Source organism: Manis javanica, chromosome 8 (genome assembly GCF_040802235.1).
Source record: "Manis javanica isolate MJ-LG chromosome 8, MJ_LKY, whole genome shotgun sequence".
Lineage (NCBI taxonomy): Eukaryota > Metazoa > Chordata > Mammalia > Pholidota > Manidae > Manis > Manis javanica.
Window position 1 is genome coordinate 39374826 of NC_133163.1, and position 25315 is coordinate 39400140.

At 35.4% G+C, this 25315-nt stretch overlaps 1 protein-coding gene across 3 annotated transcripts in view; it reads right to left on the reverse strand.

Annotated features, from left to right (window-relative positions):
• The window catches only part of MNAT1 (MNAT1 component of CDK activating kinase), a 243732-nt gene that overhangs the window by 165602 nt on the left and 52815 nt on the right, over nt 1–25315 (reverse strand). For all 3 annotated transcript variants that reach the window (XM_037006816.2, XM_073242296.1, XM_073242297.1), the window contains exons 2-5: nt 23189–23341; nt 21740–21813; nt 9312–9415; nt 3137–3277 (exon numbers count right to left, since the gene is read on the reverse strand). In XM_037006816.2, the coding sequence (XP_036862711.1) occupies nt 3137–3277; nt 9312–9415; nt 21740–21813; nt 23189–23341 (472 nt within the window). The remainder of the gene's footprint in view (nt 1–3136; nt 3278–9311; nt 9416–21739; nt 21814–23188; nt 23342–25315) is intronic.

Below are 25315 nucleotides of genomic sequence, written 5' to 3' on the forward strand. Positions count from 1 at the left end.
ATCATTAGTTATGCATTAGTAATAGTATTGCTGTGAATGTCTGAGGCTATTCTAAATTTCCATTAAGAATTTTACAATAAAATATAAAATTAAACTGGCTATGACCCAAAATATCTTTTAAAATCTATTACTATCTTTTTATATGTAAAAACTAACAGAAGAAAAATTAATTTCCTTGGCTAAGAAGTTAAAGCATTGCTTCCCAATGTACACTCCAAGTGAATTCAAATGCTCTTCTATATCTGGTATTTACTATAGAAGTTGTAAAAGTTCTGGTGTAAGAGAAAACACGTTCACTTCAAAAAAGTTGCTAATCAACATTTTGGTCTCTTTTAATCCTGGTTTCACTTTCAAATAAAAGAACCTGAATATTAATATGTCCTAGTAAAAGAGCTTAAGTTTAACAAAAATTAATATTCTAGGAATGTAAAACTAATTTTGATACTAAAGCATACAATTTACTTCAAATCTGCTTTATTCCATTTCAGCACTGAAAAATTCTGGAGCATGAAAAACTTTGTGAATTTTAAACTAAAATTAAGTGGGAACCCAAACAATAGCAACAAAAATCTATGAAGTAAAACAAAGGATGGGAAACATAGATGCTTTCAAGAGTACATAAAATGTAGATGCAAACTTTAGAGTCATTTCATTCTTTTTTTGCTTCCCTTTTTACTTTGAAAGGTTCCCTAACATACATTAATTGCCTAAAGGTATAGTGTTTAGTATTTAAGGAAATTTAATAAGACTGCCTGTAATACTCATTAAAGGCTTTATAATGACCATTTTTAAAAGATTATTTTAACTGACTTTAAGCAAGCCATCTGGCAAACAATATTTCTAATAAAAATCAGCTACTGCATTTGATAATATTAGCCCTTAACAAAATTTAAGACATAAGCAGAAGAGAATTTTGAAACAGGAATATAAAAAGATTTAATAAGTCAGGACCTGTTTAAAAATATTTTTCCAAACTGTTAAAAAAATTGAATTTACAGTTAGGATTAAATAAATGGACTTCTTAGGCAACATTATGGTAAATGATAAGCCATAAACATTAAGGCCATAACTTAAAATCCTGTCACATACAGTATAATGTAATGCTTTCCAAAAGGTTGGGTTTCTTTCAGCCCAAAGACCAAACCCAAAAACAGAAGAAAAAAACTTTAAGAAGTACTTGTTGCCTGAACTAGATCCAGAGAATAATTCTAAGATTTAAGATTCTAAGCATATATACAAATGCCAGTGCTATCTTTTCATAAAATCTAACACAAGAATACACATAGAAAAAGAAGTACAATGTATTCTTTTAATTACTTCATAGATATTCAGGAGGATAAAAAAGAAACTCAATGAATTCTACAATTGGCCAGTGAGGATGAAACATATGTCAATATTTTAACAAAAAAATTTTAATAAAAATTAAAAAATGAAGTAACAAGTAATCTTTAAAAATTAATTCTAAAATGGAAACCAGAAATTCAAACTGCCTTGATATTCTAAACTAATCTGCTATAATTAATTGTTCTAATGAATACAGTAAATTGCTAAGGATTATTTAACCACCATGTTACATGATCTAAACAAAGTATGAGCAGTAATGACTTGCAGGTGAAGCAAACAGGAAGTGGGGGGGGGTCCTCACAAAAACCAGTATTAACTCCAGATTAGACACAATGTACAGCTCTGGCAGTTTCACCTCTCACTTCATGCCCCACTGAATTAAAGGGGAGCTTCATGCCAAAAGCAGCTCAATGAGGCAGCAAAACTTAGTACTTTGAGTATTAAAAGAATATGCAGGAATAACTGCTTAATTAGGAATAAACTTAGAAATCCTATCTTAAAATTATTTCTATTAAATGCAATATCCCAGAATGTTAAAGAGTACTTTCATCTTAATATATGTAAGTTCTATATTTGGAATTTATACAATTAATTGTATAAAGGAGAAGGACTGCCAAAGAAAAATGTTCTCCTCTTTGCATAAAATGGTAAGGAAAAGAACTTTTCAATAAAATAAAAACATCAGTATTTGCTAATTCAAAATGTTTAAAATTTCACACAAAATATATGTCTACAAAAAAATGTAAAATACGGCATGTGTCATTTCAACTGTTAAAGCTACCCTGCCACTTAATTTCAAGAAAAATGAATGGAAGTTGCTAAGGAAAACACTATATTCCATTTTATATGCTGCTGTCCTCATTTTTAGAACCAAATTTACATTTCCCTCATACAAAGTAGAGAGAGATTTTATGATAAGCATTTTCTATCTCAGCCTCAATCATGGCCTTGCCCTTACCTTTACTTGTTCACCTCCTTCTAATTTAAGTCATCTTGCTTCCTCTTTCTATTCCTGGTTAGCTGGTTTAAATGCTTTTACAGCAAAAGCACAACATATATACAGACACAGATTTACCCCATCACAGAATAACAAAACAGCCTATTAACTAAACTGAGGAGTTAAATGTGTTGAACACTTCATGGAAATTAATTATGTGCACATAGAGAGAAAAAGTAGAGCACAGAACATCTTTCCTAGATAATTTTCTAGTTGTGATTCATCAATATTATAGCAGATTATAAGCATCAAGTAATATGTTGTCAAATCTATGAAATACTTCATAAGCCTTTGTGATTATTACTTTTCTTATACAACAATGTTGACATGGGAAGTTAATTACTGGAAAACATCAATAACTTCAAAACATGGCCACTTCTTTCAAATATATTCTTTTTCATGCAAAAATATGAAATATAGTTCTCCCAGAGTAGCCAGAACCACTATAAACTTGGGCATGAAGCCAAAACACTAGAAAATGAGCTAGTTATTAGAAAACCAGTACTAATCAAGAAATAAATGTTCTGAAACAATGTTTTTTAGTTAGCTGAGAAACTTAAAAAACCTATTAATAGTACACTGGCTTATGTCAGTTATAATATCACTCTCTCATCTGAAAATGCAGTGGATATTGACAGAAAGTTCTTTTAAAACAGAAAGAAATAGAAGTTGAATATATAAATACCAACACCAAGTGTAGAAATGTCATTTAAATGCTATTGTACAGCATAATAAATAGGAGAGAGAAACCCTGAAGGCTAATGACTTTCTATCACAATTAGCGTTAGCACATACCAGTTCATCTAAAAACGTCTGCTTATTTTTCCTTTTTAGAATCTGCTGCAGTTGTTCTTCTTTTTGTACAAATAGTCTCCTTTGTTCATTTTCCTGTCTTTCTATCTCTAAAGCTTCTTCCAACTCTTCCTGTTCCCGAGTCTGAAACAGAAACATTTATACATGGCATACAATAAATTTAGTAATCAAAAATCCTATACCACACCCTCATAGTTTCTTTTAAAATTTTTTTGGAAGAAAAACACATTAGTTACTTACTGTTTAATAGTGCAGCAACTCCACTTTGAAGGAACCAGAATTCATTTGGTGTCATGTAGACATGTTACTACTAAAGGCAGTAACATCTAGCACTAAACAAACACCTAAACAAAATACACTGAGACCAGCTGCAGAACTGTAGGAACTGTGCTTAACAATTGGTTTATTTATTTACAATTATTACAGACAATTTCAAGTCATTCATTTTAGAGTAATTACCAAAGAAAACAAAACAAATCCAACAACAGACTGCTGACTGAAACCATCCACTTCAAAGATCAGCTTATTTAATAGGAACAATTCCCAGAACACATAAGATAGTGAAAAAAGCTTCTTTTTCCCCAATGTAAAATGAATCTCTATGATGCTAGAATTCCAAATAGCATTCATTTAAGGTAAGTTTTGAAAAACTGAAGTTATTTTCTAATACAAGCATATAAATTTCAAGAGTCCTCTTTGCAAACTGAAAATTCAAAGCTAATAGGTTAACAGAATGAACTACAGGACTACTAATTCTTCTTTTATGAAGCTACTCAGAAATATTAATTACTTCCAGGCTCTGAAATTTATTCCAACTCTAAGTCATGCTTCAAAGCAATATTACACCCAGTCTTTGCTCTTTAAATCTTATGAATGAAAAATACAGTAAAATCTGAATGGCTTTATTTTAAAACCTTGACTCTTGCTCTTGAAAATGTTGTGGTACTTTTTTTTAGTCAACAGAACATTGAGAATTTATGGCACCTCAAGGCAAATACAGAATGAGGGGAAAGAACATAATAGCTTTAGGGATCCATAACAATGTATAAATTAACAGAGACCCCAGAGAGAATAAATTTTAGGTAAAATAATATTAAAATTATCTATGAGATTGTTCTCAACTCACACATTAGGTAACTCCCAAAAAAGAAAAGTTCTCAAACAAAAAGATGTTTCGCTTATAATTCAAACTCAGTATATCCAAAATTAGCTTTATCATCTAGTATCAAAGTCATCTTTGTCTACTCCCTCTTTGCTCACCCCATTCCCCTTAAACTATATCAGTTAGCAACTCCTATAGTATCTCTCCTATAATTTTACAAATTTCCTCCTGTATTACCAAAGTTGCTACTCTAACTCAGGCCCTTGGTTCAGAAGAAAATTTAAACTTGATCTAAAAGGATTAGTAGGAATAAATGTAAAAAGTTAAGGGCTGAGAGATATGAGGGATAGGAAAGTGACTTCTTTGGAGGTTGTAGGTAAAATTGTAACATTTCCAAAATATCTCGCCTGGCTTTGGTGCATTTACATATCCTCAGGGGTGGAGAGAAGTTCATGTCCATGTCAATGGGTAATTACCTGGGCAACCGAGGGCGTGTCTGAACCTGAGAGGTTAAAGGGAGGGGGCTGGCTTGCTTGCTTGCGGGCTTCTTCCAGAGCAGAGGAGAAAGACAGCCCAGGACTTCAGTTTGTGAGCAATATACAGGTTTTAAACTTTATTTCTCCCTTTGACTGATTTCGGTTTTCAGAGGTATTTTGCCCCGGGATTTCCTCTTCCCGGACTAACAGAGGCCCATAAGCAGAAAAGGATGAGTGTCAGAGCAAAACCATGACATACAAGCAATTAAGTATGATAAGTGTTATGGAGGTAAACATGGGGTACAGTGGGTACAGAGTGGTAAATTCTCTTTGCAATAAGGGCTACAAAAAAGATTTCATTCAGAGTTGTGAGTTGAATGCGTCGCCCCAAAATATTTGTCGAAATCTTAACTCCTGGTCCCTATAAATGTGGCCTTATAAGGAAATAAGAGCTTTGCAGATGAAATCAAGTTAAGATGAAGTCATACTGGAAATCTGGACACAGACACACAGGAGAAAAAGCCAAGTGAAAACAGAGGCCAAGATCAGAATACTACCAAACGTTGCTGTCAACCACCAGAAGCTAAAGAGGCAAGGACAGATTCTTCCCTAGAGCTTTTCAGAGCGAGAGCATGGCCCTGATGACACCTTGATTTCAGACACTGAGCCTTCAGAACTGAGAGAATAAACTCCTGTTTTTATAAGCCATGTAGTTATAGCAGCCCTAAAGAACTAATACATGGAGGTTGGGCTTATTTACTTGAATAGTACTTATTTACTCCCATTGGAGAATGGAGCAGCCGTTTAGGCAAAGAAAATAATGATGCAAAGACATAAATCAAGCTGAATGCTTGGTATCACCAAGTCATGAAGTATGGGGGTAGGGGAAATTTCTAGATAAAGCTGGACAGGCAAGCAGAGTGCAGATCATAGAGGGTCTATCATACCATACTAAGGGAATCTGTGTCATACTAAGGCAACTGGGAAGACATTAAGGAAATCTGAAGGATGAGTTAAGAAAGATGACTCACTGGAAGTGAAGTATATATATCAATGGGGTTTAAGACTGAAGATAGGAAGACTAGTTAGAAGAATATTTCAATAACCTAGATAAAAAATTATGAGATCTTTAAATAAGGAAATAGTAATAGAATTAAAGGAGGAACCAACCAGGTTTGAAAATAATGAGACTACAAACAGTATCCGAAGACTGACCAGAATATGGCTTTAACACTGCAATAGAGGAAATAGGATAAACAGGTAGGAGAGTGAAGATTTAAAAATTCAGTTCTAGAATGCTGAATTACAAGTGCCTGTAATACATCCAAAAGAAATGTCTAATAATCATATTACATAATACAATTCTAGGAGCTCAGGAGAAAAACAATGGGCTACACAGACATTTGAGAGCAATCAGGGTAAAGGGGTAACTCATAAAGAGAAGCACTGAGAGGAACCTGTTTAAGACAAAGGAAGGCAAGATAAGCCTTTTAAGTGGATGAAAGAGGAAGGTGAGAGAAGCAGGATGGAGGGGCCCCTCAGAAGTTAAGGAAGTTTCAACATCAAAGGAGAAAGAAGCCTGCACCAAACACTGCCTACAGGCTAAATGAAATTCAAACCAATAAAGAGTCTATCGCCTTTGGCAATGAGGAACTGGTAGCCTAAATTTTCTAAGACAGAACATATGAATATTTTTGCAAAAAGTGGACCTCAGATAAATACTGGTTGGCTGGTTACTGAATGAAGAACTATCATTAAAAATCAAACACTGATGAACAATGAAGAAAGTACTGGACTGAAAGAAGGGATACAGGTTCAAAGACTAAAGGTCTCTGAGTTCTTAAGGGCACTACCTTATCCAATCAATGTCCCATGCCTTCACCTCCCACTTCTAATCCATCAATAATACGACTTGCTATTTTTAACTCAAAATATTTCTCTAACTCATTCCTACCTCACCATTCCTTGTTGAAGTCACGCCTGAACTCACCTACTTAACTGCATTAACCTCCTGTTGGTCTCCTCAACTCTAATCCTCTCAAATTCAACCTTCACCAAATCACTAAACTTACTCTAATTTGGACAATACTTTATCATCTTGTTTAAAACCCTTCAATGACAATCATTACCAGCCAGGCTTTTACAATATTACTCTAAGGAATCCTGTGAATTCCCTAATAAGATGCCTAAGCCATACTTCAGAAGAGTTTGAGCAGATGAGAATTCAGCCTATCCCCCTCATGTTATCACCACAACCAAAGTATGCCAAGCAAGCTTTCATTTGAAGAGAAAGTTCACCTGCTAAATATAGAAACAACTGGTTTATATAAGCTCAAATTACTTTTTCACAATACCTAAGGTCTTACATAACCTAGGCCTTTTCTACTTCTCCAACTTCAATTCTCCATTGAATTTTGGCAATTCAGAACTACTTACTACTTACAACTCTCAGAACTCTCCATGATTTTCCATGCCTTCTCGTCTTTGTTCATGATTTCCTTCTGCCTGGAATGTCCTTGTGCAACTTCCCTTCCCCTATCCCTCACCCATCCTCTTCACCTTGGTAACTTCTGCTTTTCCTTCAAGGCTTCATTCAGGCATTCTCTCACCTGGAATGCCTACCCCAAAGTTCCAGAATGAATTAGGTCTTCCTCCTCTGTATTCTCACAATAACAAGTACTCAGCACTTTGCAAATGCTTATGACATACTGAATTTACCTGGTTCCTAGAGAACCTGGATCTTTATTCATCTTTGTATACTATATGCTTAGCGGATACTCAACCAGTGTTTACTGAACTTTATTTTTTTCACTAAACTCTTCACATTCTACACAGAAATCTCTTCTGCTCATGAGAATCCAGAAAAATTAAAATTAAAATTAAGCTAATCTTCACTATCTCAAGATTAAAACATCTTTTTCAGTTCCTACATACTCACTCTGATTGATATTAAATACCCAATCCACAAAACAAATAAATAAGATCTCCTTAGCAGACAACTCAGTAATAGCTTCTCTATACCAGAAATGGGTCTTTATGTGCCTAGTCATGCAAGAGATTGCTGTTTTCTTCTTTGATACAACTAATGTCTTTCAAACAGGGAGACCTCAATATTCACAGAGACATTGAAACTGGCACCTCAGGTTAGTAAAAGATCAGCCATGTGGGTTTGTCTATGACCCATGGGCCATGTTAGGGCTTTACCCAAGGACACCATAAGTTACTGATATGTTAACTAACATGTGGGTAAAACTGCAGTATTTCCAGAATCTCTTGCCTGGCTTTAGTGCATCTCCATATCAATAAGTGTTTCAAGGGGTGGAGAGAAGTAACATCTACATATCAATAGGTAGTTACAAGGGCAGGAGGGATTATCTGGACCAGAGAGGCTGGATGGAGCTCTCTCTTCTGCTGCAGCCAGGTCAAGAGAGAGGTGGGACGACTGCTTATAAGAAATAAATGGGTTTCTTAACTTTATTTCTCCCTTTGACTGATTTCAGTTTCAAAGGTATTTCTTCTGCCCCAGGATTTTCCCTCCCGGACTTACATAGCGCCATCTTAAAAACCGTGGTCCTATGTCTGTATGTTTATGCCAATACCAAATACTAAATACCCAGGTAAATATCATTAATAGGTATAATGCTTTGCAGAGAATGATCAAATAATAAGTGGTAATGAAATACTGACCAAAATACTTATAACATATCCAGGTGCTAAACATTAATATGAAGAATAAAAGCAGTCCAAATAATCTCATTGTAACATGCATGGAATAAAGTATTTGCTTTATTCAATAACCTATCATTATAAAGTCTTCAGATAATTAGAAATTCCTAGACTAAAATAATATAAGCAGTCTAAAATTATTCTTTCATTGAATCTCAGTATTATTTCCTAGCTTCAGACTATGAATGAGAAAAGCATTCACTTGAAAGGAACAACCTTCCATCAGTGAGCTAAATAGGGCTAATGCAAAGAGTTATACCTAGGCATACCTATTTTGAATGTACCTTCTGATGTACCTAGGAAAGGCTCCTGGGAAGAGAGTAATGTTCATGACACACTGATGCCCTCAAAAATGAGACACCTTTCTAAGAAAGCCAGGCTATGTATGAATGGTATGAGAATGTAGTGTCAATCCATTGAGAGCTTTGCAGCAGAATAAAATGCCTAAATGAAACTCTCTATAGACTACTAGGAAGAAATCCTAAACACAAAATACAAATTCAAGCCATGTGTTCCCAATACACTTGTAACATTTTTACCAATGATTATAAATTCCTGATAAAGTACTTCATAAATAATTACCTCTGCTTTCCCCTAAAACTAGAAAGCCAAGTTGTACTAAAAAAAATGATAGCTAAATTGTGTAGGTTAGACAATTAAACCTCTGTATGCATACAATTCTTTTTCTTTCACAGAATACATTTTAATAATGACCTCAAAGTTGTTTTTGCTATAGTAATATGAGCCTCTTACCTTTATGCTTATATACATGTATAAGTATCTCTGGCCTAAATTTTAACTAAATTCTTCATAAAGTTAACATCAAGGAAGAAGGAAATACTTAAAAACCAACCAGCTTTAATTTGTTTTTCTGAATGACATCTTTGTTTTCCTTTTGGTATATCTCCATTTTCTTTTTGGTGTTGTCCAAATCCACATTGTTGGTCAAGTTGAAAACTGCATCAGAAGGAAACAATGGCATGAAATACAGTTTTAATATGTTATCAGTAGATAATAAAAATGAAATATTCATCACAGTGACTTCTAAATTCATTAAGTTGTCACTACTCACAGTTCTCTTTGTGTCTTTTTGACCTACTACCTATAAGATAAATTCTAGCCGAAATAAGCAGGCAACAACAGGCAACAAAGGACCAGGCAGTTTATTTGAGCGCAATCCCCGGGTGATGTTCCCCAGTCTGGATATTACAGGCCGGGGAAGTCACACCCGGTCAGGGAGGTGGGGGCTTATAAGGGGTTAGGAGGGGGAGGAGTGGGCAAGCTATCCTAGGGGGCATGGAGAGGTATGATTGGCTAAAGGTGACATAATAGACAGCTAGGAACTTTTTTCCTTCCAAGAGGGAGGAGGCTGACATCCGGGTCTTAGTTGGCACATCAGAAGGATGGAATTCAGGAAGAGCTGTCCCCTTTCCATATAAGGCACAGACCTTGGGGTCTGGTCTGTTCTCCTTTTATGGTATCTCTCTGTTCTGTTTGCATGTCCTTATTTTTCCTTCCTCCAGCCTAACACTAACTACCTATACCTATTTCAGACTAGCTCTAGTTCAGCAGCTGTGTTTTCTGAACCAATACAAGGAAAGACTGTAAGATTATCACACACAATATCTAAATATCTGAATCACCCCAGGAACCCTAAGATTTGTGCCACTAAGATAGTCCCCACTCTAACTTTAAACACATATAAAAGACTGCTGAATTTTTTTAAATAGAAAGAGTTAAGTCTGAGATCTACTACACTAGTCAGAATCAATATTGAAAAGAATCTGTGCTCCAGAAACAGAAAAATTATACAAAAAATAAAAATATATATTTATAATTTAGATCAAACAAAAACAGGTTTATTCACATTCCAATGGTCTCCCATATGGCTAGATACAAGATTCAATTATTTTCCATATACATCTGGAAAAGTATGAAATACCTAGGTAAGATTTGAAATTTATTTTAACAGGGAAGGTAAAAGGATAAACTAGCACCAAAACTTAAGACTGAAATAATTTCATAAAAGAAGCCACTAAGACATGTTCTGATGGGTAATAAAATTTTAAATGAGTCAAAACTGTCTTTTTATAAGTCCAACTCAAAATAATTTGAATTATAAATACCATACTCCCTTCTAAAGTTTATATAAATAAAAGGTTGCTATAATACTTTGAACCAAGAAAAAAAAACAACCTCTTTTGCTATATATACAAATTCATACTACAAAGTACCACCCCACCACTCCATCCCTTACAGTGTTTACCTCAGCCTGTCTATAGAAAGGTCCATATCATTAAGACTCTCCTGTTCCATAATTGATTTCTGACCTCCCTTGGCTTCCACTATAATCTTTCTCCATACACTATTACCCTTCTCTGATTACTTACCACTGCTTCCTGCTGCTTGTCCTATAAATGGGTTTGATGCACCCTAAATAACCCTGCTCTACTCCATGTTTCTACAGATGTCTTCCCCATCTCTCTCTTTCCTTTAACAAACCATCTCAAATAGTTCCTACACTTTTGGATTACAGAGGCCAATAAGAGTTGAAAAGTAAGACTAGAAGCCCAACTAAGGTTACCTGTTTGTTAAGTAAGGCCATCAAACATACTCAAAAATTAAATCCAATCCAGAATTTCATTTTTATCTCCTAAAATGGCCAACTTATTTCAGAACATCGATTTGTTACAATCATTATTGAAAATCCAGGCCCATTTAGGTATGTAGAAAACACAGAAGCAATCCTCAATTCTACTACATGCAATTTTAAAAATCTGAGAGAAATGAGAGAAAATGAGAAACAATAACCCTCTGGCTAGTTCTCCAGCTTTTTTACCACAAAGTAGAAAAGAAAATGGTAATGGTAAACCAGGCACTCTGACTAGGATGGAATGTAGGGCATTCCCCATAAATCACACATCATACTGACACAAAATAGAGAAGGAGGCTCCAAACTAGCAACAGTCCTCAGGAAAGCAATGGTGATCTATTCATGCTCCTGTTTCAGGATCTTTGCCAGCAAGTCAGGACTTATTTCTTATATTTAGCAAGTCATCTGCTGAGCTACCAAATCCAAAAATCTTTCACAACTTCCACCATCTCAATAGCTATGCCCACTTAGCAATGTTAATTATAATTACTTTTTTCCCCTCAGGCACTTCCTTCCCTTGACTAATTGTTAATACATTCTCCTGATTTTCTTCTTCCTACTAATCCAACTACTCAAGATTCTTGGTTCCTACTCTGGCTTTTCTTGGCCTCTAAGTCACCTGGTATGATTCTAACTTTTGCCAGTTTCTTGTATGTTCCTTGGGCAATCTCTTTACATCCCGTAGTTTCAACTAAATGAATGCCAGGAAAAGCTGACACTGTCTCAAAGTGTATTTTAGAAAACCAAACACATATCTTCAAATTTGCTCCGCCTTACAAATTTTTTTTATTAGTAGTATGACTGCCATGCCTCATTCATCTGAACCACCCTTCTTTGCATTCCACAAGTACCAGCTGCCAAATCCTACAGATTCTACCACCAAAATCTCTATAAAACCACCCTTATTCTTCATGTACCTTGCCAATATACCACGTCAGGATCTTATTTCTCCCTGAATAATTTATAATAACCTGTGACTTAAATTCTTATTTCCAAAAGGGTAGTATCTTTGCATTTTACTTTATACCCTAAGTCCATCCAAAATACAGAATGCTGCCAAACTAACATTTCTGAAGCATACCTCAAATCACCTTCTACCTTCACTATCCTAGTCCTCTCTTACCTCCTCTACCTTCCCTCCCTTTTACTAGGAAAAAATCAAACACTTTAGAATTCAGAACCCTTTATAAATTACTGGCTATAACTATTTTTATCTCCCCTCAATAAAGACCTCTCTTGAAATCAGACAGCTCTGCATTTCCCAGATGTCCCCCACACTTCCTGCTCCAGTTCCTTTGATCATACCTGCCCAGAATGCCTAATTCCCCTTCTTAGTGCTGAAAATATACCCAATCTTTAAATGTCACCCCAAACACTACCTTTTCCATGAAGTTCTCTGACTGCCCTCACTTCCTTCTCTTAATGTTGAAAATGTTACTTACAGCTCATAAAAAGTTATTTCTACTTTCTATAATGTGTATAATGTGTATACACATACACAACATTCTTTACACTTCTTGCACTCAAAGATCATATTTTATACAATCCTGTACCATCCAGACATAAGGGAAAGAAGAAACAGAAGGAGAAACGAATTTAACAACAATTATTAGGTTCCCAACACACTATGGTGTAAGCACACAAAACAACTTTCTGCTTTCAAAACCTGACACTCTCATTAAGAAGATCACCCCTACACAGATGAAACCAAAGTAATAATACAAGGCATTATATGATCAAATGACAATGGAGAAAACAAAAATATTTTTGCTTCATTCATTAAATACTATTTACCACTGCACTGGTTGTTGAATAAATGTTTAGTAAAGAATAAACTGCTCTTTCCTTTAGCAGAATTAGCTACTAAATAACCCTCCTAAAACAAAGTTCTGATTATGTCATTTAATCAAGAGTCACTCAATTCACTTATCACTTCTCCATCTACAATAATTTGGGGAAAAAAAATCCCATCTTATCTTTTACATTAACTTTTCCTCTATGCTGTGTGTTGAGTTGAGCAGATTCCTCAGAGCCTCTTCAAGAACCAAGGGAAAGAAAGACTGAGTAATTCAACCAGAGTGGCTTTCCTTCATGCCTCCTGAGCTGATCTCTTTCTCAAAATTCTGCCTGAAGAATACACTTACAGAGTATATATCTGTTTGTGTGTGTGTGTGTGTGTGCGCGCGTGTATCAAACATCTATGAAATACAAATATCAAAAATCGATGAAATACATGACAGGCCCTATGTCCTAATCTTACCTAATTATATAATTTAATCCACCTAATAACCTTATGAGATGGGTACTATTATTCACAGACAAGGTTTAAAGATATTAAATAAATACATACAAGGTATACAACTCATAAACATCGGAACCAAGACTTTAGCCTAAGCTATCTGATTCCAAAGCCTGAATTTTTATCTACAATGTATTCTCTTAATGCCTGAAAACCACTGCTAGCCCAGTTCTGCTATTCTGCATCTGTACAGGCCTCATACTTTCCTATATCCACACCTGTGATCAAACAGTTCCCAGAGGCCCATCTTACTATGAAACTCAACTCAGAACAATTGTGATATTTATATCTGGCCTACCCTTCTATACCCAGCTTAGAACTCACTTTGCAAGTACATTCTCTCTATCCCTGAATGCCCACAATATATTACCTAATAACATTCTGGTGACACATATCCACTTTCCACCCTGTATAATTATTTTCAACTCACATATAGAGTATTATAGAGTGTTCCTTGAGAGAAGATTCTAGGTCAGATTTATCTTTATTACTCCCAGCACTTAAAATTAAAAAGCTGCCACTACATACTGATTACAATGGACAAAATCCAATATACTGACAACACCAAATGCTGGTAAGAATGTGGAGCAAAAAGAACTCTCATTCACTGCAGTAGGAATACAAAATAGCACAGCACTTTGGAAGACAGTTTTAACAAAACTAAGCTTACTCTTACCATACAATTCAGTAATCAGACTCCTTGGTATTTATCCAATGGAATTGAAAACTATATCTACACAGAAACCTGTGTACAGATGTTTACAGCAGCTGTATTCATAAATGACAAAACATGGAAGCAACTAAGATGTCCTTCAGTAGATGAATGGATAAATAAACTGTGGTACATCCAGACAATGGAGTATATTCAGCACTGAGAAGAAATTTATCAAATCATGAAAAAGACATGGAGAAACCTTAAATGCATATTACTAAGTGAAAGCAGCCAATTTGAGAAGGCTAAATACAGTATGATTCCAACTATATGAGACTCTGGAAAAGGCAAATCTACAAAGACAGTAAAAAAATTAGTGGTTGCCAGGGTTTGAAGGGAAAGAGAGACAAACAGGTAGAGCACAAGGGATTTGGGGGGCAGTAAAGCTATTCTGTATGACACTGTAATGGTGGATACATGTCATTACACATTTGTCCAAACCCACAAAATGCACAACACCAACAGTAAACCCTAATGTGAACTATGAACTTCAGGGAATAATGGTGTGTCATGTATATTCATTGATCATAACAAATTCACCACTCTGGAGGGAAATGTTGGTAATAGGGAAGTTTGTACACATGTGGGGCAGGTGGGAAGAAATTCTTGTCTGGTAAGAGCTCAAAAAATACTTGTTCAATTACCACAAAAAGAAATAAATAAATAAACTATTGCTAACATTTGTAATTTTCTTTATAATAACAGATTTACTTAAAACGACCTTGATAATTACAGAATTGAATTGTACATCAGGCAGAGTAAGCAGGTGTAAAACGAAAAGACCAAATAATCTTGGTTTCTCAGTATGAATCTACTGAGAAGTACAAGTAATCAAATTGACATCTTATGTCGAACTCTATCAGTTTAAAAAAAAAATCAGTTTATCAGCAAGCTATACAATGTTTTCCTGATTTAAACTTTCCATTAAATATAACCCAGAAATAAAGTAGTTCATTTTTAATTTAGAAAGCAAATATAATAGCAATATATAGATGCAAATCAGAAATAATACAAATTTCTTCCTTTAAAAAGAAGGAAAAGAAATATAAAAGTGCGTTCCTACTCTAAAAACTTTTCAGATGAGCACAGTGACAACACAATGAATCAGGTTAGCTTAATAGCCTTGAAGAAAAAGGAATAGAAGACAATTTTCTGCAATAATCATTTGGCCCTTTATCTGGTTACTGGTTGAGCTCAGATGTTGACCTGCCTTTAGTCGAGTATTAAAAGCCAACAAAAAACCTATTGTATTTCCTGAAAGATTTAATGTTATTCAAGTATAATTTCAAAGTCTTTTTGACAACCAGAATTTATAATTAGAGCCCTTAGGACTTTCTCACCCTTTTAAAATAAGCATAACCTGAACGAAAGGAATAATCTGTTTATTATAAAACTAAGAACAAACCTTTGAGACAATCCCTGAAGCCAAAAAGAACAAGAATTTCTATGTTTAGATTGTCATAACCACGGAAAAGAACCTATTGTTAATATCACACAAAAGTTCATCTTCATGTGTGCCCCTTCTATTATAATTCTTTCTGCCATTATTCAAAATTGTAGCACTTCTAAATTTTTTATTTGTGATATTCAAAAAACCATAATAAAATTTATATACCCTACCAACTCTACTTCTCTCTAGGCCTAAGTATCTAGTATAGCACCCTTCTACCTGTAAGATCAAATTCAGTATTCTCTGAGGTCCTTCAAAATATGGCCACAACTTACTTTTTTTCCTCTCATCTCCCACTATTCCACCAACAGAACCTCATGTTTTAGATACAGACAACACACTATTCTCTGAAACTAACAAGCACTTCCATGGGGCTCTGAGAGTCAGAAAAATCTATGTTCAAAATTTAGCTCCATTGTTTACTATCAATGTAATCTTGAGCACAATACTTAACTCTCTGTGCCTCTTCTCTAGATGCAGAATTTTCACATTTGTGTGAAAATTATGAGATAATGTGAGTACAGTACAGTCTGGCACTTAGTAGGGACCCATTAAGTTAACATTTTATACTTCTGATTAACACAGAAATAGCCAATACAGGTATCACAGACATCTAAATAATGATCTTTAAAAGCAGGAATAAAATACAAAGTAGAAAGATATCAAAACAAGATTCTGAAAGGAAGTTTCATTATACCATAAAAATTTTAGAACAATGACATACAACTAAGTAGTGGAGCCACATCTTAACAAAACTTTTCAGGGCCAAAACCACTCTCCCTTGTTTCTACTCTCCACTCACTTTGTACATTAAATTAGTCACTTGGATATTCTATCTCTAAAACATTTCCTTTATCTATCCTCTCACCCAATGCTACCTCCTGCAAAGTTTATTAAAGGAGGGAAACACACATACATCTTCCTTAAACACTTCATTTTAATTTAAAATATATCTAGTAAGTGTATATTCTCTAATGTAATAACATATAATCATGGTCTAGTCTTTAATTAAAGCTCTGCTTCTTTCTTATAAAAACCCTACCTGTCACCTACATTGTTCAGTTTCCTTTCTTTTTTTAAATGAAACAAGAACTTGAGATGCAATATCCTTCTAGAGTTTTGTAATTTTTTCTCAACCTTATAAACTACTTAATTAAATTATGTAATTAAAATAACAAGTAAAAATGGCAGCAGAAGGTTTGGTTACCAATGCAACCAACTCTTGGTATATAACTGAACTGGTGAGAGAAGTACAGAAGAGTATTTGAGGATATCTAATAGAGAAGATTCATCATGCATTCATTGTGCTCTAGGCATCAGTGAGTACATTTTATGGGAGGATGGGGAAATGACAGTTATTTCACTGGATCGATTAAGTGGCAGCTGGTTATCAGAAGTTAAACATACTGCAACTGAAGATAGTTCTTCATAATTTTTTACCTCATCTGGTAAAAAAAAAAAGGCTCATACATTGCATAGCACTAATATCTGGACTTGCTCTTACCTGTCGATCCCACCTCCCACTCTGGACATAAACATGGTTTAACCTATGGGCCGAGGTTATTCATCTCTTCATACTAATTCACTTCATTGCAAAAATTAGATATTTTTAAAAATCATGACTCAACCCACATCTTACTCCAGAATCAAGATTCCCTCTTTCCTAGCTTCTTTATCCAACCATTTCTTTTAGTTATCCTGCCTGCCTGCTTGGACTTGTGACCATGTATTCAACTTGCTCTGTAACATCTATAATTTCCTTGCTCTTTATTGCCTGACCAGATTTTGTCTAATCACTTTGCCTTTAGATAAATGTAAGCTGGGTTTCTTCCTGCTTGCTAGCCAACTCCTTGTCCTATGCCGCATATGTATGTATAGCCAGATTTCTACATGCCTGCACGCTTGCCCAGTTCTTCCAGATTTCTTTTTGGTTAATCTTCTCAGACTAAATCCTAACTCTTCTACTTTGCCTTGGCACTATTAATTCTACCATCTTTTCAGCTAAAATCCATAGCCACTCATAGCTGCTAAGATTATATATAAAGTACAATGAATACAATTAGAATGAAAAAGCAATGGCTCCAAGGCACTAAAAGATCCCAGAAAAAGCCTAAGATATCTACACATGCTATTTCCTATGACAATCAAATGAACTTAGTTATTTGAGAGAAGTTTCAATAACAGTTGAAATAAAATTATTTTCTGGGTTTTCTCAGTTAATAAATTATAAGAATTAAATACTCCATTCCTCAGGAATTTGAATTTTCTAAAAATTTTCCATATATAATCCTTCAAAAGATTGGTTTTATTATGATCATATTTTAAATAAGAAATAATATGAGTATAGCTTGACTATCAGGTCTGAGAGAAGAATAAAAAAGATGACTTTAATTTTTAGTCCCATTCTAATTTTCAGTCTACAATTTTTATATCATTTCCAAACCTATATTGAGTAATATAATTACAGCATCTTAAAAAACACCATTAATTTAATTGATGTATAAAAACTTGCAGACTTGGTAACACCTGTGAAATGTTATATAAGAAAAGGGAAATAGGCAGAGAACTCTCAAGATGGCAGCATGAGTAGGGTGGCAGAAATCTCCTCCCAAAACCATATATATTATGAAAGTACAGCAAATACAACTATTCCTAAAAGAGAGACCAGAAGATACAATACAACAGCCAGGTAAATCTACATCAGTGAGAAATCAGCATCTCACAAAAAGGATAAGATACAAACCTATGACCCAGCGGGACCCAAGCACTCCCCCAATACCAGCTCACTGGCAGGAGCAAAAGAATCAGAGTGGGGAGGGTGTGGAAGCACAGGACTGCTAAATAAACAGCCCTAGTAATCTGCACCAGGAGCACCCGCACACTCAGCCCAGCATGCTGGGAACATTAAGGAACTTAAGGCACCCTAACCCCCTGGGTGTCAACGCAGCTCCAAAGCCCCTCACAGCTATAAACAGCATGCGGTTCATTTCCTCTGGTTGGCACTGCAAGCAAACCAGCTGACACGACCCTGCTGTGGAGCAGCTGGGGAACAGCCCTGCCCAAAGCAACCACACAGAGACTTCTCACAGGGCGTAACCAATCGGGCCAGACCCGGAGGCTGCCGCCAGCATGCAGCTACCCAGCACAGACAGAGGAAGGTGGCGCAAAGTCCGGAGGGCACAAAGGGACACCGTTCCCACAGGAGAACAAACGCCACATGCCTGCAACCACTGGCAGTGCCCTACACCATCCCGAGGGGTGTCCCGCCCATGGCAGCTCAGGAATTTAACCCAGAGATTGCTCCATGTGTGCAGGTAACCGGTACAGGGAGAGGAGAAGGGCAAGGCAATCAGCAAGCAGGAAGGGACTTTGTTCTCCCACCTGACAAATGCACCACCTGCCGGCAATCACTTCTATCACCAAGAAAAGGCATAAGAGCCTGGTACAGTCCAAAATAACTCAAACAACGCCAGAGAGGGCATGGTGAGATAGATATAACCAATCTTCCTGAAAAAGAATTCAAAATAAAAGTCATAACCATGCTGATGGAGCTGCACAGAAACATGCAAGAGCTAAGGGATGAAGTCCCAAGGGAGATAACAGAAATGAAACAATCAATAGAAGGACTTAAGAGCAGACTGGATGAAGCGCAAGAGACTGTTAATGGAATAGAAATCAGAGAACAGGAATACAGAGAAGCTGAGGCAGAGAGAGATAAAAGGATCTCCAGGAATGAAAGAATATTAAGAGAACTGTGTGACCAATTCAAACAAAACAATATTCACATAATAGGGGTACCAGAAGAAGAAGAGAGAGAAAAAGTGACAGAAACTGTCTTTGAAGAAATAATTGCTGAAAACTTCCCCAAGCTGGGGCAGGAAATAGTCCCTCAGACCATGGAAGCCCACAGATCTCCAAACACAAGGGACTCTAGGAGGACAACACCAAGACATATAATGATTAAAATGGCAAACATAAAAGACAAGGACAGGGTAGTAAAAGCAGTCACAGACAGAAAAAAAGATCACCTACAAAGGAAAACCCATCAGGCTATCATCAAACTTCTATACAGAAATATTACAGGCCAGAAGAGAATGGGATGATATATTCAATACAATGAAACAGAAGGTCCTTGAACCAAGAATGCTGTATCCAGCAAGATTATAATTTAAATTTGAAGGAGGGATTAAAAATTTCCAGATAAGCAAAAGTTGAGGGAATTTGCCTCCCACAAACCACCTCTTCAGGGTATATTAAAGGGACTGCTCTAGATGGAAGTACTCCTAAGGCTAAACAGATGTCACCAGAGGAAAAAAATCACAGCAAAGAAAGCAGACCAAACAAACTAACTAAAGGCAAAAAATAAAATCAACTATCCACAAAAGCAGTCAAGGGAAACACAAAAGAGTACAGAATAAAATACCTAACATATAAAGAGTGGAGGAGGAAGAATAAGAAGGGAGAGAAATAAAGAATCATCAGGCTGTATTTATAATAGCATAATAAGAGAGTTAAAGTTACATGGTTAGATAGCAAAGAAGCTACCCTTGAACATTTGGTAAACACGAATCCAAAGCCTGCAATGGCAATAAGTACATACATATAGATAATCATGCTAAATGTAAATGGACTGAATGCACCAATCAAAAGACACAGAGTAACACAATGGATAAAAAAGCAAGACCCATCTATATGATGCTTAAAAGAGACTCACCTCAAACCCAAAGACATAAACACACTAAAAGTGAAGGGACGGAAAAAAATATTTCATGCAAACAATAGAGAGAAAAAAAGTCAGATAAAATAGACTTCAAAACAAAGAAAGTAAGAAGACTTAAAGAAGGACATTACATAATGATAAAGGGTCAGTCCGACAAGAGAATATAACCATTATAAATACCTATGCACCCAACACAGGAGCACCAACATATGTGAAACAAATACTAACAGAATTAAAGGAGGAAATAGAAATACCATTTGACCCAGAAATTCCACTCCTAGGAATTTACCCTAAGAATGCAGTAACCCAGTTTGAAAAAGACATATGCACTCCTATGTTTATCACAGCACTATTTACAATAGCCAAGAAATGGAAGCAATCTAAGAGTCCATCAGTAGATGAATGGATAAAGAAGATGTGCTACATATACACAATGGAATATTATTCAGCCATAAGAAGAAAACAAATCCTACCATTGCAACAACATGGATGGAGCTAGAGGGCATTATGCTCAGTGAAATAAGCCAGGCAGAGAAAGACAAGTATCAAATGATTTCACTTATCTGTGGAGTATAACAACAAAGCAAAAACTGAAGTAACAAAACAGTAGCAGACTCACAGAACCCAAGAATGGACTAACAGTTACCAAAGGGAAAGGGAATGGGGAGGGTGGGTGGGAAGGGAGAGATAAGGGGGAAAATGGGGCATTATGATTCGCACACATAATGTAGTGGGGGGGGACATGGGAAAGGCAGTGTATACAGAGAAGACAAGTAGTGATTCTATAGCATCTTACTACGCTGATGGACAGTGACTATAATGGGGTATGTGGGGGGGACTTGATAATGGGGGGGAGACCATAATGTTGCTCATGTAATTGTACATTAATGATACCAAAATTAAAAAAAAAAAGAAAAAGAAAACAGAAATAATGTCTTTGATATAAAACATCTTTGTGACTAACAACAATAGAAAGAAAAGGCACTAAGATTCCTCTAACCACTGATTCTAAAATAACAACTGAGTAATAGAAAGCTACTTCAACAGTCAACTACTTCAAAGTATTTTCCAAATACTGTATGCACAGAAGTGTAAATTATGATAAACAACATATGGCTTTAGTTGTCATGGACACAGCTAATGGAAATCCTGCTTTTTAAAATCTGCTGCTATTTACTGTAATGCATCATCAACATACAGATGACATATACAGAAACAGCCTTTCTTCTCAGCTATAAAGCGGTACTAACTTTCTAAGACAAAGTGTTTATTACTTAAGTATGTTCCTTTAAGTATGCTTTCAATTTAACAAACACAGTTCAAGTGCAACAGAAAGTAATCAGGTAAACATCGGTTATCACAACAAAACTTGCAAGAGATTTTTATGTTCAGATGTTCTAGGTAGCACACAGGCTAGCACATCAAATTATAAACATTAAAAACATACCAATTTCTTCCACTTCTTCCAGGAAATCATTATATTCTCTCAAACTAGGAAAGTCTTCTTCTCTTTTATTGTATCTTTAAGAGAAGAAAAAATATCAGCGTATTACATATTGCTTGCTTTGAATATTATCTCACTGGTTTGTTTTTCTTACCTAATTCATACATGATACATAAAAAAAGGACTGCTTACTATGTAAAACACTGTTTTCTTGACGCCAGGTTTGTAAATGACCAAGAATGTTGTTCTTAAATTCTTATGACTACAGATAAGAACTGCATCAGGAGAGAATGGTACAGAATAATCCTTTAAGACTTAAGGCTAAGAAAAAAATCTAGGAGACTAAAGGAATAGGGAATGGGCTTAAACAAGGCCTACTAAGGGAAATTACAATATTGTTTACTCATAAATAGACAGTCACTAATTTCCAGAAAGCTAAAAACTAATTCCAAAGAAACCTTCCTATTTTTCATGACAGTTATAGTCTAAAAAATGTTAGATCAAGAAAATCTGTAAATATTGTAGTGTATCTGTTAAGAATCAGAAAACTATAAGGGGTTAACAATAAAAGATAAGAATCTAAGAAAGACTATCACACAGAAGCAAAACAAATAAGAAAACAACAGCTTGAGGCACTAATAAAGTAACACTGGTTAAATTCCTAGAAATATGCTGCTAAAACACTGGTAACTTATGCTGAAATGTATACCACCCAAAATAATAATAATAATAATAAATTAAAATCATATATTAATTCTTTAAACTTCAAAAACAATAAGGTACCTTTCAATAAAAGCACAGGTAAAATGAAACCCAAAACTATTAACAAAGGATAAAAATGAAATTATAAAAGACAATATTCAATACACATATACACACAGACACATAAATCAAAGTTGTAGATAACACACGATTTTCTCTAATAACTTTCAAATTTCAACTTAAATGTTACCTCCTCAGGCCTTACTTGACATCACTGACCCACACCAACACTAAGTCACTAAATTCATAGCATCTGTCTCAATTTATAGTAACATGGTTGTTTTGTTTGGCTGTTTCATTGTCTATCTCTATACTATCCAATGCTTAATACTGTAAGCCTTATGCAGGCCAAGTTTACAGCTGTTTCACTCATTTCCTACCTGGTGCCTAATATGCATAATGTAGTGCTTACACACAGCAGGTACTCAATATGTATCTGTTAATTAAAGAATAAATAGCAAATAAGCAAATTGTGAAGCCATCAATCAAAATGATCTACTTTTCCCTAACTAAGGTTAGATAAATTACCGAGTTCTCTAAGAACTTAATAAATTTCTGTTGAACAAATGTATAGATGAACTTACTTGGCCAAACTGTCCACTTTTCTATCACCAAATAATAGTATCAATTATTGAAATTAAGTGTTAAAGTCCCCTTTGTGGACTGAATCATTCAAGCAATAATACTTACATCTTAAGCACTTTTTTCCTAATCTCAACCTCCTTGTCAACAGTAGGATCTTCAAAAAGTTGTACTCTGAAGTTGCTCTTTCTAAGTGGAGTGCCACACTCAGGACAGTTTCCGGCTCCTCTCACAAAGAGTAAATCCACACAACTTTCACAACTGTAAGGAGAAAATGAATACATTTAAGCTAGTATTCAATCTGCAACAAGTCTGTATATATAGTTTGCCTCTTTTTTTGTTTGGGTGAGGTGTTTTTTGGGAAGGGTGACTGGGACGATAGGAAAATGAGTCAACGCTATTTAAAATCTTAGAGAAAAACTTTTGGAAAATGTTTATTTTCATTTAGAGCTTACTTTTCAGACATAGGTATCCCAAGGGATATCAATTTAGCTTTACAAGTTAAAACAAATTGAGTTGGGGACTAGGAGGATTCAGAAGTAGCAGGACAAGAAGTCAAAGAGGTATGTAAAAAAAAGAGTGGTCTATGGTCACCTCCACCCTCAGTCCGACATCATCCTTAAACCTGGGCAAGAAAAGCCTCTGCCAGGAGCCTACAATTCAGAAAGTCTTTCATACCACAATTACTAATACAAAAACTTTTTCCCTTTCAGCCTCCTAAGGAAGCTCTTTTGAAAGTTCAGTAAGCAGTTGAGTACATGGGGATTATGAGAGAGATGCTAACTGAATGAGGTCCCCAGGCCCAAGGATAAGAAACCAAGAGTGTGGAGAAAGGAGAGAATCACCATAGCTTCTGTCCTGAGAAGCCCTAGAAAGAGTGGCTACTTATAAAAGCTCTAATCGGTTAAAGTTGGCTACGCCCAATCCACCCAAGTGATTGCCTAGGAAAGCCAGGTTTCCCAGATACCTGCATGCCCTCTCTCTTCTCTTCTTAGATAGTGCAATTCTGGGAACAGCTTAAAACTTCCTGGAAGTCTTGAGTTGGGAGTTAGAAGCTGGACAGATTAATATCTCTGTACCAATTCCTGGGGACTTGACAGGATCAGTTTGAATACTGTTTTAGATGGGTCAAAGCACCACCCATTCATCTCTGGCCTGCCCAACACATCTATGCTACAAATCAGACTAGGAAGTAGAAAGGCTGGCTGAGAGAAGAAAACAAACAGCTGTAGCCTCTGGGTATTGAGGATACAGTCTGAGAAAAATAACGGGCAGCATAGGAATTCAGACTGTGTCAAAGATGTAGCTTGATTCCTAACTTTTAAATACTTGAGCATTTCAGTACGTAGTACTTCAGTTGTAATCCTGCCCAACTCCTTAAATATATCAGGGCCACACCAGCTCCAATCACTCCTTCCTTAGTGTTACCTGAAATTATTTATTTATATGTTTATCTTCTGGCATCTTAACTGGGATGGATGCTTCATTAGGGCAGGAATTTGGCCTATTTTGTTGTCTATCCCCCCAGTGCCTGACAGTTAATAAATATTCAATAAACTAAAAAATGAACATAAGACAGAGGAGAAAAGAGAAATTCTAATGAATAATGTTAAAGTTTATTTCTTCCAAGTATGTAGTTGACTTATTGAATAAACCAAATGAGAAGAATGATACAGGGAAATAATAATTTTTAAAGTTGGTTATTAGTAAAATATTAATATTGACCTTTGCATTTTTCTACCTTAATAGTGTGATCAAGAAATGGAGGGGAAAAGTCCCCTAAAAGAGAGAACAGAGATCAGTTATCATTGTCAAGATCAACAAAATCACAGAAAATTCACTTTGGGATTGAGAAGATTAGGGGTGGTGTATTTCCCCTAATTGTTAGAGGAAATTAAAACCAACTACAGAAGTTAAAAATGAGCACACTTTATGACTACACTGACTAAAGATATTTATAGGTAAGGAGCCATTTAAAATACCCAAAACTATCAAGTCACAAATAATGTTCTGTATTTCAAGGTCTTAAGAGAGTAGACTCAGTCAGCAATTCAGTCAACAAGGTAATATAGAATGCTTTAATATTTCTAAAAGCCATATTGTATATTAAATACATTGTTTCCACAACATATAGGTTTTTAAAAATCTGCCCTCAATTATACAGATGTGAAGAGTATTAAAGAATTTTTAAAGTAATTTGTTTTCCTCTACAACTTTCTTTTTCTGATTTCAATT